This window comes from Vidua macroura, chromosome 6 (assembly GCF_024509145.1).
Source record: "Vidua macroura isolate BioBank_ID:100142 chromosome 6, ASM2450914v1, whole genome shotgun sequence".
Classification (NCBI taxonomy): domain Eukaryota; kingdom Metazoa; phylum Chordata; class Aves; order Passeriformes; family Viduidae; genus Vidua; species Vidua macroura.
In genome coordinates this window covers 14,525,584-14,542,506 of record NC_071576.1, presented here as the reverse complement: position 1 = coordinate 14,542,506, position 16,923 = coordinate 14,525,584, and the positions used below count along the sequence as shown (strand labels likewise).

General features: G+C 42.7%; 1 protein-coding gene, 1 long non-coding RNA gene and 1 other non-coding gene across 3 annotated transcripts; 1 reads left to right on the top strand and 2 right to left on the bottom strand.

Moving 5' to 3' along the window:
* Positions 1-6,016: 6,016 nt before the first annotated feature.
* On the bottom strand, positions 6,017-9,036 carry LOC128808968 (uncharacterized). Its single transcript, XR_008437585.1, has 2 exons — positions 7,826-9,036; positions 6,017-6,154 (listed from the first exon to the last, which is right to left on the bottom strand). It is a non-coding gene; the product is annotated as an uncharacterized LOC128808968 (long non-coding RNA).
* LOC128809611 (small Cajal body-specific RNA 13) lies at positions 6,456-6,729 on the bottom strand. The gene has a single exon (XR_008437790.1). It is a non-coding gene; the product is annotated as a small Cajal body-specific RNA 13 (non-coding RNA).
* A 70-nt stretch (positions 9,037-9,106) lies between the features above and the next one.
* GLRX5 (glutaredoxin 5) lies at positions 9,107-16,717 on the top strand. The gene is made up of 2 exons (XM_053980654.1): positions 9,107-9,422; positions 15,326-16,717. The coding sequence occupies exons 1-2, from the start codon at positions 9,122-9,124 to the stop codon at positions 15,502-15,504; spliced, it is 480 nt and encodes a 159-aa protein (XP_053836629.1). The 5' UTR covers positions 9,107-9,121; the 3' UTR covers positions 15,505-16,717.
* The last annotated feature ends 206 nt before the right edge of the window (positions 16,718-16,923 follow it).

The following is a 16,923-nucleotide window of genomic DNA, read 5'->3' as shown; positions in this document are numbered from 1 at the left end:
AAAAATACCTACACACAGGCAAACAGCAGGCATAAAGTAAAGGAGCATTCAGTGCATTACTCAAACAATAAATAGCTGCCCACAAACTGCACCTAAATGACAAAGAAGAGGTTAGAATGACTGCAAGCAGTGTGGAAGAGTGGAGGGGCTTCTGAAAGAACAGCAGCCCTAGCTCTCTTTCATTGGATGAAAGGAATGTATTTTTAGAAGCAGTTAGCCTGGCCTATAAACCAAACCACAAGTATTTAGTCAGTGAATATATAGCATTTTCAGGCATTTCCTGTGATGAGCAGAATGCCCAAGAGACTGGGTGGAAAGCACCAAATAGTACAAAAGTGTTGGCATGGTTTACTACACAGGAAGGCCTGCATGATGTCTGTAGGCTATCAGAGAACCACTTAAAATGCTGCGGGTAGCTGCTCTCTCTTATTAGTGTAACACACCCATTTATTCATGCTCATAACTGATGACAAACTAGTATTACAAGATATTAGGATGTTTTCCTTTATGTTTGCTTGGGTACAGCAATACAAAATTGTTACTCAAATAATGAGTCACATGGCAGTCAGGGTGGGAGGGACAGCATTTGTTGACAGAGTAACATTTCTGTGCAGCATGCCAGTGACATATCTTTAGCATGAGAGGTTTCAATATTGGAGCTTCTCAGCATTTTTTGTGTGTTGTTTTATAGCTACAAGATGTTTCACATTGCTTGAGAGAAAGCTTTTGTGGGTGGTGGGGGGAGTTGCTACACAAGAACTCTCTCCTCAGTAAGTGAGGAATCAAGAACTCTAAAAGCTGATGCCAAAGCAACATACCCTCAGGAGCACTAGGCCAAGGACCACACTGGCAAACCAGGCTAACTTCCTGTCTTTTATTCACCCAGAGACCACATGGACTTAAACCCAGCACTTCATATTCTCCCTGCTGCATATGCTGGACTCTACCTTTTGTCTGATTTGGCTTCACACCTAAGCACAGACTGACTACCTCCACAGGAAAGTGCAGCTTTGTGCTACTGGATCAGTCCTGACATCCTGTCACTTTCACAGTTTAGCCAATTTTTTTGTTGCATTAAATTTGGCAGAAAAATAACATCCTTTTCATCCCAACTGACCTCAGATATCAAGAGGGGCTGGGAAAAGCTGAGCTTATTCTGACTGAGAGCAAATTCAACTCTAAGGAACAGAAATGCAGGGCAAATGGGACACTGTAATTCCAATTATGTTCAATAAGAATTACCACATTTTCAAATTTACAAATGGTGTGATACACTCAAAGTCTGATCACATCCAATGGACTCTCAATGCTAACCTAGAAGTCCAGTCCTGATCAATTACTATCACAGCCAGGTGCAACACACTGTAGTTTACTGAGCAACACACAGTCAGGGTCGTAATGGAAGAGAAGGCTCCAGGGAGAACTTATAGCACCTCTCAGTATCTAAAGGGGGCTTCTGATGTGCTTGGAAGGTGTGAAGGAAGCAGCAGCAAAATGGAAGGCTGTAGGTTTAGGAAGATGGGTGCTAACTTTTGTAACTAACAGCAATGCCCCCATTTGTAACACTCAGCAAATGAGCCAGGGGAAGCCAAAGACTCCATGAAAATCAGGATTTGAAACCAAATCTCCAGTGTCCAATTCAACTGGAGGAGGTTTTCTTCCTTACTACTCTCCACAATTTTTTTTTTTTTTTTAATTATAAAAGTTGCCAACAACTAGTTTAAGAAAATATTCTCTGGAGTCCCCTGAATAAGAGAGCAAAGACAACTGTTGATATATGACATTCCATAATTACAATTATTCCTTGTTTCCCTTCCCACCACAAACAGTTTTGTTATACTGATTTCCCTCAGACTCAGTAGTCTAGAGCTACACTTTCACCAATATTAGTCCCCTTTTTCCTAGACATGATAGGTTTGTAGAACAATTTGTTTAGATCCAGTCTTTTAAGGGATGGGAAAGATACTGCACCAAACTGTTGTATGCCAGTGTTTAAAGGACTGTCAATCTAGGAAGTCTTTAGTTTTACTTTCCTCCTTCCATGGCACATAGACCTTAAATCATTCACCACAGCAGTCAAGCATGAAACTAAAAAAGAGCACAGATCTACTTACTCTGGTTGTCTCAAACTAAAGTACAGTGACAGAAAGCAGCTGTGAGGGTATACTTTTGTCTCCTCCTGTCTCCCAGGACTAGCAAGGATGGAAAAGTAGTATGTGAACAAAGAGCAAAAGGGCTACTGATAAGAAAGAGAGTCCAAGGATGATTCAGAGTGATCTGAGCATCACTGTGACAAGGAAAGTGATTGTTCTGAAACTCAGAGTTTTTTCTAAGGCTGAAAATGCCTTTGTTTTTCTGTTTAAAATGAAGTCAAGCTGATTATAAAGCAGGCCTTTATACAAGCCCAAGAACTGCTACAATTAAATGACACACAACTTTCAGGGCCAAGTTCTTTATCCTGCAAGTTGCTAGCTATGTCGAGGCTGGGGAGCAATCTCAGCTGCCATGGATATTAGCAAGGGAAGAAGGCTACTATGAACTTAAGAGGAAACACTTCAAGTACTGTAGGATGGAAACTTCAATCACTGAATTGCAAGAAATTAACTTAAAGGGAAGCATTAGAAAGCATGCAATTATTTTAAAGGAAATTTAGGAAAGACGCATATGCTTGCATTTGTGGAGAAGCTGCCTGTTCTGTGAAAGAACTGCTTGCCCTCTAAAGCACATAGTTAATAACTGTCCCCCAAAAAAACCTGTTCGTGTGATGCAGTTATAAAACCACTGCATGTGCACAGTGAGAATAATGAAAATCACTGTATCTATATGCAGCATTTGGAAGTATCCTTTGAAAAGTCAGATTTTCAAAATATACGCATACTTCAAAAACAGAGAATAAAAACCTTTTAGAACATCAAAAAAAAAAAAAAAAAACCCAAACCTCCCTCATCTGTATATTGTTATTTCTGGTTTTACAAGTTGTTTTTTGTTTTTTTTTTTTTTAAATTAACTGCAGCAATCTAAAAATTCAAGTTTCTGGGCTCCCCTTTAAGCATTTTTACCTCCCACAAGAGATACTTTGACTCTGTTCATCTTTGAGTCCACACATTACAAATGCAAGTATGCCCAACCCACCCACTCCTCCTCTTCCATTTTAAGTTTCTGCTACATGTTTGGGTCTGATTTTTTTCACATCACATAAAAACTCTGCCAACCAAGTAATAATATGTTCTTACTGTACTCATGGACACTTCTAACATACACATGACATCAGTATCTGTGGTCAGCAAGCAGGGATTTAAAGCACAGCAAGTTCAAAGCAGGTATTGATTTCACAAACACACACTCCTAGAAAAAAATGAAAGAATAAAGGGTGTGCAGAGAAAGAAAATCTTTATTGAAATATTGTAGTACCAATAAGATATACAAAAAACCTTATCATTACAATTCTTCACACCGATTCCTTCTACTTTAGAAACAGTGATGTGTGCAAAACTCTTGAACTTCTACTTGGGGAAATCGTTCATACAGATGAAAACTCACATGTGATGGATGACATGCTTGGTACTGTCTTCTGCCACAGGGGAGAACAAATGGCTAGTGTTGAGTTTTTGTAACAAGATGCATTTCTCAAAATTATATAGCAAAATACTGTAATAAAAAAAATAAATATATAGAAGAGGTAATTCAGAAGTGCTGAACAAGAAGGGATGTAACCACTGAGGCACTAAGCAATCAGCCCTGCCCCTGTACCACTGTGTACCAGTGTGTAACTCCGGGCTCAGCCAGACCGAAGCTGCCGGGGCCCCCTCGTGGTCACGACACGCACGATAATTGCGATGCTCTTGTGCCACACTGCACCTGCAGGTTTTTAAAATAAACGGAACCAGTGAAAACACCCCTGCCACCACTGCTGTGACAGAGCATTATGGCAAACCTTAACTGGGGCACAAGAATTTTTCTTACAGGCAATGAGTGTCCTGGGGTTTTCCCAGCCTCACTAAAGGTCAAGACACTTCCAGCACTTTAAGTAAATTACAGCTGTACAAATTACCATACCAGAGACCAAGACCGTTTCTGTGACACTGGACAAAAGTGAGCACAGGAAGCAAAGAACAGGACATGCACATAGTTCCAATCCCACTCCCTAGCTGTAGGAACAGTTTGTGGTAATTGGGAGTGGGGCTGCGGCCAAGCCTCATCCCCAGTGGGTACAGCTGTGAGCAGCACTGAAAGCCATGAGCCATGGAGTGCCCAGGTGCACTGACCAACCACCAAAGGGAACAGAGGGCACACAGGCGCAGCGCATGAACAATGAAGGCTATAAAAAGTTGGACTAAAGAACAAGATGAGCAGACACTTGCAGCCTTCTGAGGTGGTATGATGTTACTCTGTATGAGCAGATGCTTGAAGCCTTCTAAAGTGGTATGGTGTTACTCTGTTTGGGTTGGAGCTTTATGAAATTGTATGGTGACGCTCTGTGTATCATGGCTGTCTCCACTGCGGCATACGCTGTGACACCTAGCCTTCTATGGCCCAGGACTTAATACCATAATGGTGTCTTTATATTTGGCAGATCTGGTTTTTTTTTGTTTTTTTTTTCTTGAGCTTGCCCCATCTTTTTCTAAGGCTCATCAAAGATTTTAGCACTCCTAACTCCTGGATGAAAAGAGGCCAGAGGTGTTGTCATTAGAAGCAGTATTTCTTAGTTCTGCATGGAAATAGATATGTATAAAATTATGCTTCCTCTGTAATATTGAAAGACTCAAGAACTACTACCATCTGCAAATCTGAAACAAGGATCTAACAGATTTTCATATGCCAGAACAGTTGCAAGCAGCTTGCTTATCCCAAAGAATAAATCTGCTCCTCTAATACAGAGGTCATACTACTTGTCCTTGCTTCAAGATAGTGTCACAACTCACAAAGCTCAGTCCAAAGAGGCACACAGTGATATCAGTGCCATTAAGAAGTAATGAAGTCTAAAGAGTGCCTCATTTAAAGGTCCACATTCAAGCCTGAACATGACCTTCTGTTCTATTTGTTAAATGTGGGGCTCAGACATTTCTCCTTGGATCATTACCATGAACCCTCTCTGTCAAAGGGTATCTTTACATGGTTTAAATGAAAAAAACTGCCTTAGGTCACGTTTATCCCCATTAGTTAAATTGATACAGGTCACTTTGTAAATATTCTTCACCTCTCTCATTTATGAAATGGAATGTTGTATTTTACAGCTAATGCAAACACTCTCTTAGGAATATGCCATCAATCCATGGATATTATTTAATTACCTATCCAGTTCAGAAACTAACTTGCTTATAAATCTCCAGGTTAGACCCAAAACAGGAAGTTAGGTACAGTTCAGATTTCAAAACGTCAGTTTCCCTGTAAAACCCCCACAGCATTTCTATGTTTCTGCTGTTTGTTGCACAACTTTTTAAAACTAGCACATTTCCAAAATAACCAGGAACATTTTACAGATGTGTTTTCAGTGTTCACGATTTAAGCAGCCCAGAATTGCAAGGACATTTTAAACATTCATAATGCTCTCAAAACTGAGGATGTGTTGGTGCTGCCCTATGTGACTATGATGGTACGCTGAGATTATTTACCTGGCATGCAAAATAGCTGGAGCTCAAGATATCCCACTTAAAAACTTAAATGAACAAAAAAACCCCCACCTAAATAGAGCTCGATTGTTAGGGCACAACAAGGAACTTCATTTTCAGTCACTATCACAACTCAGAATGACGCAGAGATATCGGACTTGAACATGAAGGCATGTCCTGTTCTGATAAGCTGAAATGAGACTTTTCTTTCTCACTAGCTAACTTAGCCCTCCCCTTTTTAAAAAGAAATAAAAACCTATTTGCTGACAGTATCATTCTTGTATGTCCATCTCCTTGTACACCATGTGAGAACAAACCACAAATTTATAAATCATAATTCTGTTCTGCAGCAGAATGCCTGAAGTTAACCCAGTTTATGACTGACTCTGAGCATTTAAACCCTGCAGTTTGAATAGTGGTGCTTTTATTAATGCTTTATTTCAAAATGAGGTGATAGGTCTTCTAACAGGAACATCAGCAAAATGTCAGGATTCTTATGCAAGTTCCATTAATGCTTCTTCTGAACAGATGATTTAAATCATTATCTGGAAAACATAAGAAGTTTCACTTAGACTAATAGAAGACGGGACCTGGTGACATAATTATCTGTTTCTAGAGTACATGGACAAATTGTTCTAAGTCTTATCAGTAGGTAAAAGTGTTTACCCTCTAATTGAGTGCTGCATATTGCATAATCCAAAAGTATTTGACCATACTAAATATTTTATTAAAAAGCATTCTGTTAAGCTTAATATCTCATAGGCCAATCTCATAAAACCACAGTAACTACAAATTCAGTACTTCTGTTTAGCCTAGTACACAAGATTTCTGAGCAGCTTTCCAGCATTTTATAGCAGTTTTTTCAGTGTTCAGCAGACGTTACTCTTATTTGCTAAACAATATCAGACTGCAAAATTCCTCTTACTGTTGACAGATCAATAATGACACGGGAACAGTCATTACCTCCGTGGCAACAGAGTGGCACCTGTCGGAGGAATATTGCGCATGCTGCTGCTGCGCTCTGACAGCCATGCCTCGGCTTCCTCACGCTGCTGCTCTCTCTGCAAGCCTGGTGTGCCCAGGGTACCAACAACCAAGGGCACCTCTTAGACTACAGAGGATTAAACTAAACTGTGGCTACGTGATTTCTGAAAGAATATATAGTCACAAGGGTTTATTACACTTGGGTCTGATGTCTTTATGTTACTTATTTTTAGTGAACCCTTTGTAGAAATAGCAAGGACAAAATTCAGGAAGGCAAATACCACAGTATTCTGTTCTTAGCCTAATATTTCGTTGAAAGAAAACACCCAGTTGTCTTTAAGAATAAAAAGATACCTTTTTTGTCAATCAATTTTTATTTAATTCCACTTTGACTCCGCAGGATCTAAAAGTGGCAGGAGTCTTTATATTGGATTAAAATAACAAAAGAGACCCCTTGGGATATTACATCTAAAACTTGTTATGTCTTTGTATATTGAAACAGTCCAACAAATAGGAAAGCATACTTTTGCTCTGCATAAGTTACTTAGTTCCATCTAGCACAAACAGGACACATTTTTTTCGATACTTCACAGCCTTCACCATATTAATCACAACATATAAACCACAGAAAGCAAACACTCCTCTGTGGCTTGATTACCATGGCTGAGCCTGGCTTGTGATGTTTTGTTGAAAGCAAAACATACTAACTCACAAAATACATGGTGTTAATCAGCAACACAACATACGAATTCAGATTAAAAGTGTTTCCTCATAAATACATCTACTTTTAAATACTGCAGCAACACCATACTTATTCATAACCTATTCACATGGGATGACAAAGGGCAAGTTTGCAACAATTCCCTTCAGAATCTGTTCTTAACAAATTTAAATAAAAGTCAACAGATGCGATCCTGAGGGTGGCTTCAAAAATATTAAAACAAAGTTGTCACTCAGGCATCATCTGGATTCCACAAAAAACAAGAATTAGGCAAGCACTCTTCTGAATGCTGAAAACAAGCTGGTCGGCAAAGCTCTCACAACAACAAAACTGGATAGTAAAAGTTCTTTTCCTTACAAATCTAAATAAGACACATGGTCATTAATATACTAAAAGTCCAGATGCTACAGCTGCAATATAAATTAGCACTCAAAATGCACTGTGACTTATTTTTCGTGAGAGACTGTATTTTAGTACAGGGGAAAACTCGTCAAGATTTTCTTCTACTTACAGGATAGGCCCTGCTGCTTTAGGAGACCGCCACGCTCTGCGCCAAGTTCTTGGAAAGAATTCGGCATCTGCCCAGGAGAGCAAAGCTGGCTGCACAGGACGCGTTCCAAATCCAGCACTTCTCTGGCTAACATTAGGCACTTCTGTCCTTGCTCCAGCATCGACTGAACCATTCTTTTGCTCAGACAGCCAGCCCAATCGTGCTCCCATTTTTCCAACCCGCTGCCACCCCTGCCAGCTGCTCGGGTGACAGGTCAAGCTGTGCAAAAACTACTCGGGTCTCCCCTCTCAGCACCAAATCCGAGCACGCAAAGCACCGCTACTTTCTCAGGGACAAACCGCCTGCTTTATCCCACCAAAAATTAACCAAACCCGGGAAACCGAACACAGTCAAATCGGTCCCCAGACACAGCCAAAGCCAGGAAGGAGACAGACCCATGCAGCAGTTTGCCAGCTGCCCACATACAGCCTCCGCTGCCTACGAGGCCAGAAGGCGCCGACTGAACGGCGCTGCTCGTCCGAGAGCGGCCTCCCCGCTGCCACCTGAGCGCGCTTTAGCGCAGCCCGGCTCCATCAGCCCCTTCTCGGGGATCCGCCTCCACCCTTAGCCAGCCCTGGCCCGAGGGAACTCCACCACCGCCTGCACCACCAAAGGGCCAGCGAGATAAAACCTAGAACCCCGCCCGAGGGCCGGCGGCGCCGGCACGGCCCGCGGGTCTTCGAGGGTCCCCAGGCCCGAAGGGAGAGGCTGAGCACAGCAGCGGCGCCCAGCAACGCCTCTCCGCCATGCTGCTCAGCGCTCCCCGCGGAGCCGACGGTGGGAGCGCAGGAGGGGGAGCGCGGCCCGTCCATCCCGCGGAGGGGAAGCGCGGCCCGTCCATCGCGGCGATGGCGCAGGGCCCGGGCGGGCGGACCAGCAGCGCCTCACGCGCGCGGCCGCTACCCGGAAACGGAAGGAGCCTCGCGCCAATCGCCCCCGAGCATCCCGAGAAGAGCCCCGCCCCGGGGCCGGCTGGCCAATCGCGTCCGCGGAAGGGCGGGATTAATCGGTCCATGTTGGATTGACAGGTCGCTCTACCAGTGCAGCCTCAGCCGCTCTGTTCCCTCCGCTAGGAAAGCGGAGCCGCCTCAGGGTTGCTGGGCGGGACAAGTCCCCCTGTATCCCAGCGCTATTGGCCGTGGCTGCTGATTGGCGGGTGCCTGCGCCTATGCGGAGGGAGCTCTCCGGCGGCCCGTCGCGCCGTGCGCCAATGGGCGGGCGGTGCGGGCGCGGTGCGGCGGTGCCGGCGGCGGGGCGATGAGAGCGGCGGTGCGGGCGGCGTGGCGGATCGGAGCCGCCGCCGCTCTGCGGGGCCGGGCCGGGCGCCCGCTCAGCCAGGCGGCCGGGGACGGCGGCGGGGCTGAGAGCGGCGGCGGCTCGGGGTCGCGGGAGGCGGTGGAGCGGCTGGTGCGGGAGCACCCGGTGGTGGTGTTCATGAAGGGCAGCCCGGCGCAGCCGCTCTGCGGCTTCAGCAACGCCGTGGTGCAGATCCTGCGGCTGCATGGCGTGGAGGATTACCGCGCCCACGACGTGCTGCAGGACCCCGACCTCCGCCAAGGTCAGCGCCGGGGTCACCTCTGGGTGCCGCCTCCCTGGGGCCTGTGCAGCCCAAGCCGGCTCCCGGTGGGGAGCAGAGCCGGGGCCGGTTCCCCTGTGGGAAGGGCCCTCGGGAGCTGCCGGGAGGTCGGGCTTGTCTTAACGCCCCTGACCTCGGGCACTGTGGGAGCGGCCCCTGCCCGCTTGTCCCACCTGTAACTTGCCTCTTCTTGCTTTGTTGGGTGGGCTGGCTAGGGCTCTGTTATCTTTTAACGAGGTCAGCATCGTGGGGAGAAGGGCAGTGGAGCTGGGGAAGGGTCTGCAGCCCGTGTCCTGTGAGGAGCGGCTGAGGGAGTTTGGCGGTGTTTAACCCGGAGGAGTGCCGTGGTGGTACGGGCGGCCTTATTACTCTCCACAACTGCACGAACGGAGGCTGTAGCCAGGTGGGGATCGGCCTCTTCTCCCAGGCGACAAGCGACATGACGAGAGGACAGTTGTAAGTTATGCCAGAGGAGCTTTAGGTTGGATACTAAGGAATTTCTTCACAAAAAGGGTCATTAGGCATTGGGATGGGCTGCCCAGGGAGGCGTTGGAGTCACCGAAACTGGAGGAGTTTAAGGAAAGACTGGACTTGGCACATAGTGCTATGGTCTAGTTGACAAGATCGTATTCAGTCATGGGTTGGACTCGATGATCTCAGAGGTTTTTTTCTATCTTAATTAATTTTGTAATTCTGTTTGGGTGTTAGAACCAGAAGTGTATCACAGAGATGTGCCATTGAGGTTGCTGCCCAAACTCCCTGGTTTGGTTTTTGTGACCCTCCTCGTGTTCAAGAGGTCTCAGTTATCAGCAGGGTGCAGTTGTTATGTGCAGGGTGATGATTTGAGATCGGGCTCTTTGTGCCACACTGCCTTGCCTGGTTCAGAGATAGAGAGCTGCATTAAAGACCCCTGAAATACTTCATTATCAGGTTTTGTCTTCCTTGTGAACAGTATGGTGAAATTTCATGTATGACTTGGACTTGTACTACTTGATTCCCAGCTGGTATTGCCTGCTGGGATTCTCTTAATAAAGTACAAATTTATGCTAATCATTTGCACAACAAATACTTAGTAATAGTTTCACCATTACTGCACAAGTGGTAGTAGTTATTCTATAAAAGTTTTTTTTTTTCCAGTTGTGGAAAGCTAGTAATCTGTTCTGGTAATGCTTTTCATCTTTCTCTCTTCAATGAGCATAGCTGATTGTTGAGGTTTTATGTGGTTATTTGAGAAAGTTTTAAAACAAAAAAACCACTTGCAAGTACATAGTCAAGTAATTAGTCTTGTATGTGTGTGGCATTAACAGTTCTTGCCCACAATACACTAAAATGTGCTGTAAAGCCACATGCTGGCATGTATCAGGTGACTTTGTTCGCCTTTGTTTTTGGTGTAATCTGACTCAGTTTTTCTTTAGCTCTTAGCTAAAAGGCTGATCTTCCAGTCCTTGTTTGCTTTTCAATTCACAACTATAATAGCTGGCATGGTATAAAAGCTTAGATACTGGAATTTCTGTGTAAGGACATCTTTTGTTAATGAAGGTTGATTATGTTCAAGTAAATCTTCCTCTGCCTTTGCAAGTGAACAAATCATGGTAATTTTCTAAACTTTGTTTACATATCTGAATTTATTAATTGTACAGTTTACTAGAAGAAACTTTTATCTCTTCTCACCACTCATAAACTAAAAAGGAGGAAACAAAACCCCAAAATCAGACCATCAGAATTTCACTTTTGGTTGAGGGGGCTTTCATGAGCTTCTGATTGGGCAGTGCCTTTATAAGTTATAGTCTCTGAGCACTTGACCATGTGAATAGATAGTATTTTCTTTCGATGTAAATTAAATTTTTCCTCCACATGAACTCAGGCTTCTGCTAGGTAATGAGAGAGGTTATTGGCCTCCTAGCTACCAGAGCTTTAAATTGAAATTAGTCTTGATCAAGCCCTCCAGTATCTAAGCTACATAGAATGCAGTTACGGAGTGTATCCTTGCACAATATCCTGCTGGTTCTCAGGTGCTTAAAGGAGTTGCTCTGGCCCTTTCCATGTACCAGCTTTGGCACCTGTCCAACTGTGCAGAGAGCCAGCTCATTTTATTCACTGGATCACTGGGCCTGCAAGTTGAAGCAGCAGTTTGTACAGTGAGCTGAGTGCTAGAGCCAGCATAAAGAACGGAGCTTTGAAGAGTTGGAGAATGACACAGCCACAGCAGAATTCTTGTATTGTTTCAACTGTATTACCTACTGCACCCTAAAATGCCAGGATGTGCCTGCTTCTGTGCGTGGCAATCTCTGACACGGGGAGGAGAGGACAGGGCTGCTCAAAGTTGTAATTGTCTAAGTTGCCAACTGTATTTCAGCAGTGACTGCCTGAAGGCCAGGATCTGGCCTCGAGTGCCAAACATTTAGATATGCAGCATGTGAGCCTTTCCTAGGCTCTCTCTGTGAACCTAATCTGCACTGCTTGGGGACTAGGGAGGGAGTGTGGAACCTTTAGCTGTGGAAGTATGAAGTACACCAGCGAAAGAGTGATCTGCAAGGAGATCACTGTATGAGAGCTGGCCACCAGCTTTGTGTTCACCTGAACCTAACTTCAGTGTTTGAATGTATGTGTGCTTCTACATTTGTAGTAGGGGCGGGCTGTTGGAGAAAGGGTAATTCAGGCATGTCTGAATTGCTTGTTGGTTTCTTGCCTGTTTCTATCTGTTGAAACACCTTATTTTTAGCTAGTTATATTTCACCTGGTGAAACATACACTGTGCTAAAATATGGCAAGCTGTAAAGGTAAAACAACTCCCCTGCTTGCATCTTTACCTTAAAACTCAGATCTGTGAAACTACAGTTATTGGTACTTCATGTGATCTATCTGAACTTGAGCTGAAGATACATTTCCCTGACACAAATCCTTCCTTATCAAAGCTGGTCTAAAAGACCTTGGCACTCTCTTGGGCTCCATGGCAATTCAGGTTTCGCTAAGTTGGCTCTCAGTTGATGGACAGTGTTAGACTGGTTCTAGTCACTGAGGCAGAGATGTTTGGGATTACATACTAGAAAATTGGTGGTTTAAACTGTTGGGGTAGTTCATCCTCAGATTATTTTCATTGCTGTGTCTACATTATCTGCTGCTAGCAGTTATTCTTGATCCTTTCTCCCACCCTTGGCTAGCCTTCCCTCAGAAAAGCTTGTATCAGTGGTAATGGTACTCAGGCTTTGGAATAGGCTGCATGGGGAAGTGCTGGAATCTCCATCCCTGGAAGTGTTTCAAAGGCATGTGGATATGACACTTGGGGGTATGGTTTACTGGTAAATGATATTGTGGAGTTAACAGTTGGATTTGATGATCTTAGAGGTCTTTTCCAGCCTTAATGATTCTGTGATATCCATGAAAATGTGTTGCTTTTCTGGAGCAAGTATGGTGGAGCAGGAATGAGTGTTGCTTGATTCAGTTCTTTGATGTGGCCCATCCTTCATTAGTGCTAATGCTGCCAAGAGAGGCTGAGGATTGGTAATTGGAGCTGGGGAGAGGGGTGGGAGTGTGCTGGGTACCCGTTTCAGTAGCTCTTTGCACTGATCCTGGTTTCACAGTTACATTAAATGTGCTACCAGAGCTGTCAAACTGCAGCCCTGACCTGTGGAGTGTGTTTTTCCACAGTAAACAGTGGTCCAGAGCAGCAGCTGTAGCCTCTGAAGTACAGCAAGGAGCCAGTCTGCAGAGAGGGGGATGGAGATCCTTGGGGATGTCCAAAAGAATCATCACAAACGTGCACCCGAGTGCAGCAAGCGCGGCCCAGGCTAACTTGCGGTAACACCACTGCAGCAGTGTCAGTAGCTGCTGCCCTGGGCTGAGGCTTGGGTGCCCCAGTGGAGGGAATGTTGGGTTTGTGACCTGGGAGAGCCTCAGCACTGAGGCATTTAAAGCAGCTTGTCTGGCACGTGAAATGCAGCACACAGAGCAAATGAGTTTGATGGTATTTTTACTTTTATCTGAAGCTGGATAGGTCCTTGAGAGTACTATCAGTGCTTGTATGTGTGTGCAGTTGGGTCCTTGAAGAAAATATTTCTGTGAAAGAATTATTGGTGTAAATATTACCTTGGAATGCTCATTAGCAGAAGGTTTATTATGCAGAGCCCTTGGTTCTCAGTTCATGTTTAGCATTGCAGTATCTTAGGAAAATGAGCCTTATTTCATATCTGCAGTGGCTCTTTGACCAGGGTCATCCTTAGGCATGTCTTAATAACACAGTTTTTCATTGAAACGTTGGTGGGTTAAAAGATATTTAGGGCAGTTTAAGCAGTTTGGAGTACTCAAAGGCCAAAGAGCATTTAAGAAAAGTATTGCTAAGTGCAAGTTGACGTCAAAGCTTAAAAGTTCTGCAAACTAAGGAAGAAATTACAAGTCATGATAATGGAGGTAAGATGGTATGGGTTCCCTTTGGCCTTGATTTATATGCTAAACTTCCTGTTTTGGGCTTACAAAACATTGGTTGTCCATGCACAAAATCTGAAGTCAGAATAAAATCTCTTAGCTGACATATGTGATGGTTAGGAACACTTAGTCAAAACAATCTTTTTTTCTAAGTTGCTGTTATTTTAGTGGATTTTTAAAGCATGTTATATTTTGCTAAGGGGAATTATTAGCTATATTGCATCTTTTATACATAAAAGTAACAATCCCACTGTATATTTTCCCACTTATACATATTTATTAAAAAAGAAAGTGGTTTAAGTTCCAATAAAGCAAGCATAATTTCCTCACATGGTAATTTTTTTACCTTGAGTATTTTGGGTTTTGCCTTTTTAGTCTCCAGAGACTAAAATGTTTTCTAAGGAGAAAACAAGTTATTTTATGCTATCAGGTATTCAGGTTTACTGTTTGTTGGTAGGGGGTTGGCTTCCAAGGTGAGTGGGCTCTGATGTTCTGAAAAGGTGTCTCTATAGGCTTAAGTTTGCTATATGGGCTTTCATGCTTTTGTTGGAAAAATTCCAGGCACTGCATGTTGAAAATACATAAAAATATTGAAATTAAAACTTGTCATCTACTCAAATGCTTGTGGTTGTGTTATAAAAATAGGCGGCAGTAGGTTTTAGCTAGTTCCTCTGCTACAGAAATAATGGCTTTGTGTGAAGGGTCATTTAAAAAGTGGCAAATTAGATACAAAGATCCTTGTGTAATTTCTTGTGATGTCTAAGTGCAAGCTGGTTTCAGTGTGTATCAGCTGATCAGTTTGTATTTTTGGGTGGTCTTACATTTGCCTTCTGTGAAGTATAGTTTTAAACTTTAATTCTGTACTTCATAATTGTGACTTGAGCTGTGTTTTGTTAAATGAGCACTTTTAAAGAGATTTCAGCCTTTGTGCCCCTCCCATGTGCTGTAAGGTCTGGCACTGAAAGATAAAGCAATTTGAAATTCATAAGGCCTCTACAGGGGCAAATGTATCTTGCAGTTGAAATTGCAGGAATAAATGTAACTGTATGAGTTCAGTAAGAGCATAAAATATTTTAAAGTCCCTCTGGGAAATATAACAGAAAGTAAACAGTTCTCAGTATTTTTCAATACTTCTCATTTCTGTAATTGATTGAAAGAGTCATGTTTTCTTGTTGGGAGTAAAAAGAGTTGTGGTGTTTTTCCAGTTCCTGCTTGAAGTCAGTATAGGAGCTGACTCTGTATCTTTCAGTCCACATCTTTGAGTTGGGGTGAGAAACAAACCTAACTCTAACACAGGTTTTTTTTTCTGATAGTGCTCCTGTTACACATATATCTTTTTGCATTTATGGGAAAGAAATTGGAATACCAGTGGTAGAGTCAGGTAGAAGCAATGTATTCCTTTTAAAATACCATTCTATTAGGAAAGAGGGGAAACCTCTAATAATTTTTTTTTTCTTATTCAGGAATAAAAAACTACTCCAACTGGCCTACCATCCCACAAGTGTACCTCAATGGTGAATTTGTTGGTGGCTGTGATATACTCCTCCAGATGCATCAGAATGGAGATCTTGTAGAAGAGCTGAAGAAACTAGGAATCCGTTCAGCGCTTCTGGATGCAGAAAAAGACCAAGAGAAAAAGTAAAATGAGCAAAAAAAAAAAAAAAAAAAAAGCTGAGACAGGAATAAAGCAAATTGATAAGAACTTGTTGCCCATAAAGCCTTACATACTTTAGGTCAAGGAAAGCGTCTGTTTGAACTGACACTAAGTGAATGTCTCTTAGCTCATGGTAAATGTAGTGATCTTGGTATTTTGATTTATGGGTATTGTGAAAATTTGAGTATAACCACTGCACTGTAAAGCAAATGTTTGTGAAAATTTGTGTTTTAAAAAAGTTCACTTCTAAAAGCTCTCTTCTTCATTGAGGTGGGAGTAAACCAAAATAACTGGTAATATTTTTATGGATTTTATGTGTGATTCTCTGTTCTTTGATACATGAACCTAGACAAACAGCATTTGCATTCCCTTGCTTCTCTTGAAAAAGTATTAAGTAATAGTGCATCTGTTTTTCTGTTTAACTTCTGGTGATAAGACTTCCTGAGAGCCTGTAAAACCTGTGTAGTCGCATACAATATAGGAGAAAAACAGTTTTCCAACAATATAGGAGAAAAAAGATACATGAGAGTGCATGAAATAAACTTTCATTCTGAAGGGTGAAAATAAACAGAACTTGTACAAATACATGTATAGTGGTCATTATTACTTTGTAACTTTCTGATGGCTTTTAAAACTGCGAAGAATTGTGCCTAAATATTTTATAAAACCTTTTCTACCTCTTGCAAAACAGCTTTTCCTCATGCTTATATACTTTGTGTATGGCAGTTCTGTGTCAGTGCTAAAATGTGGGAATTATTTAAGGCTTCAGTATTCTAGCTTGAAATAGTACAGGAGAATACTTCAGTTATTTCTGTAATCTTGTATTATTTCCTTGTTATCTTTTTATATTTGTTGTGTTTCCAAGTGTTTTCTCCTGACTGATGTGCTCAGGAGAATATAGTCTTCAAACATGGGATTTACAGATTAAATGTTCATGTGGGTAAGATGAGTGCAGCAGAAAGGTTACAGAATGGATAAATACTTCTTTGTAGAAAGTCTCTGAAGTGTTCAGTACCTACCTAAACACATTTCTCCAAATGAAAACAAATTATATTAACCAGTGTAGCTTGAGCTCTATAGCAATACTACTAAGGTTAAAAGCTAACAAAGCTATGTTTAAATGCAGTGTCATTAATACAAACCAGTCTGCATGTGAATTAGGCAAATGGTTGGAAATAAACTGTGTTTTATGTTGATTGTCTACAGTAGTTGCTCTTTATTTTAAATGTCTAATGAAACTGATGCTACTTTTAATTTGAAGCCTGAGATGTTTTCCACTGCATGGGATATAGAATGTGTTCTGGAGAAAGAAGAAATTATAAATGGTCAGTGAAAGACGAGAACAGGACTGAAACCTGTAGACAGGAGAGATTTGATGCAAGTTCTGGTTCTAAATCTCTCCTGCCC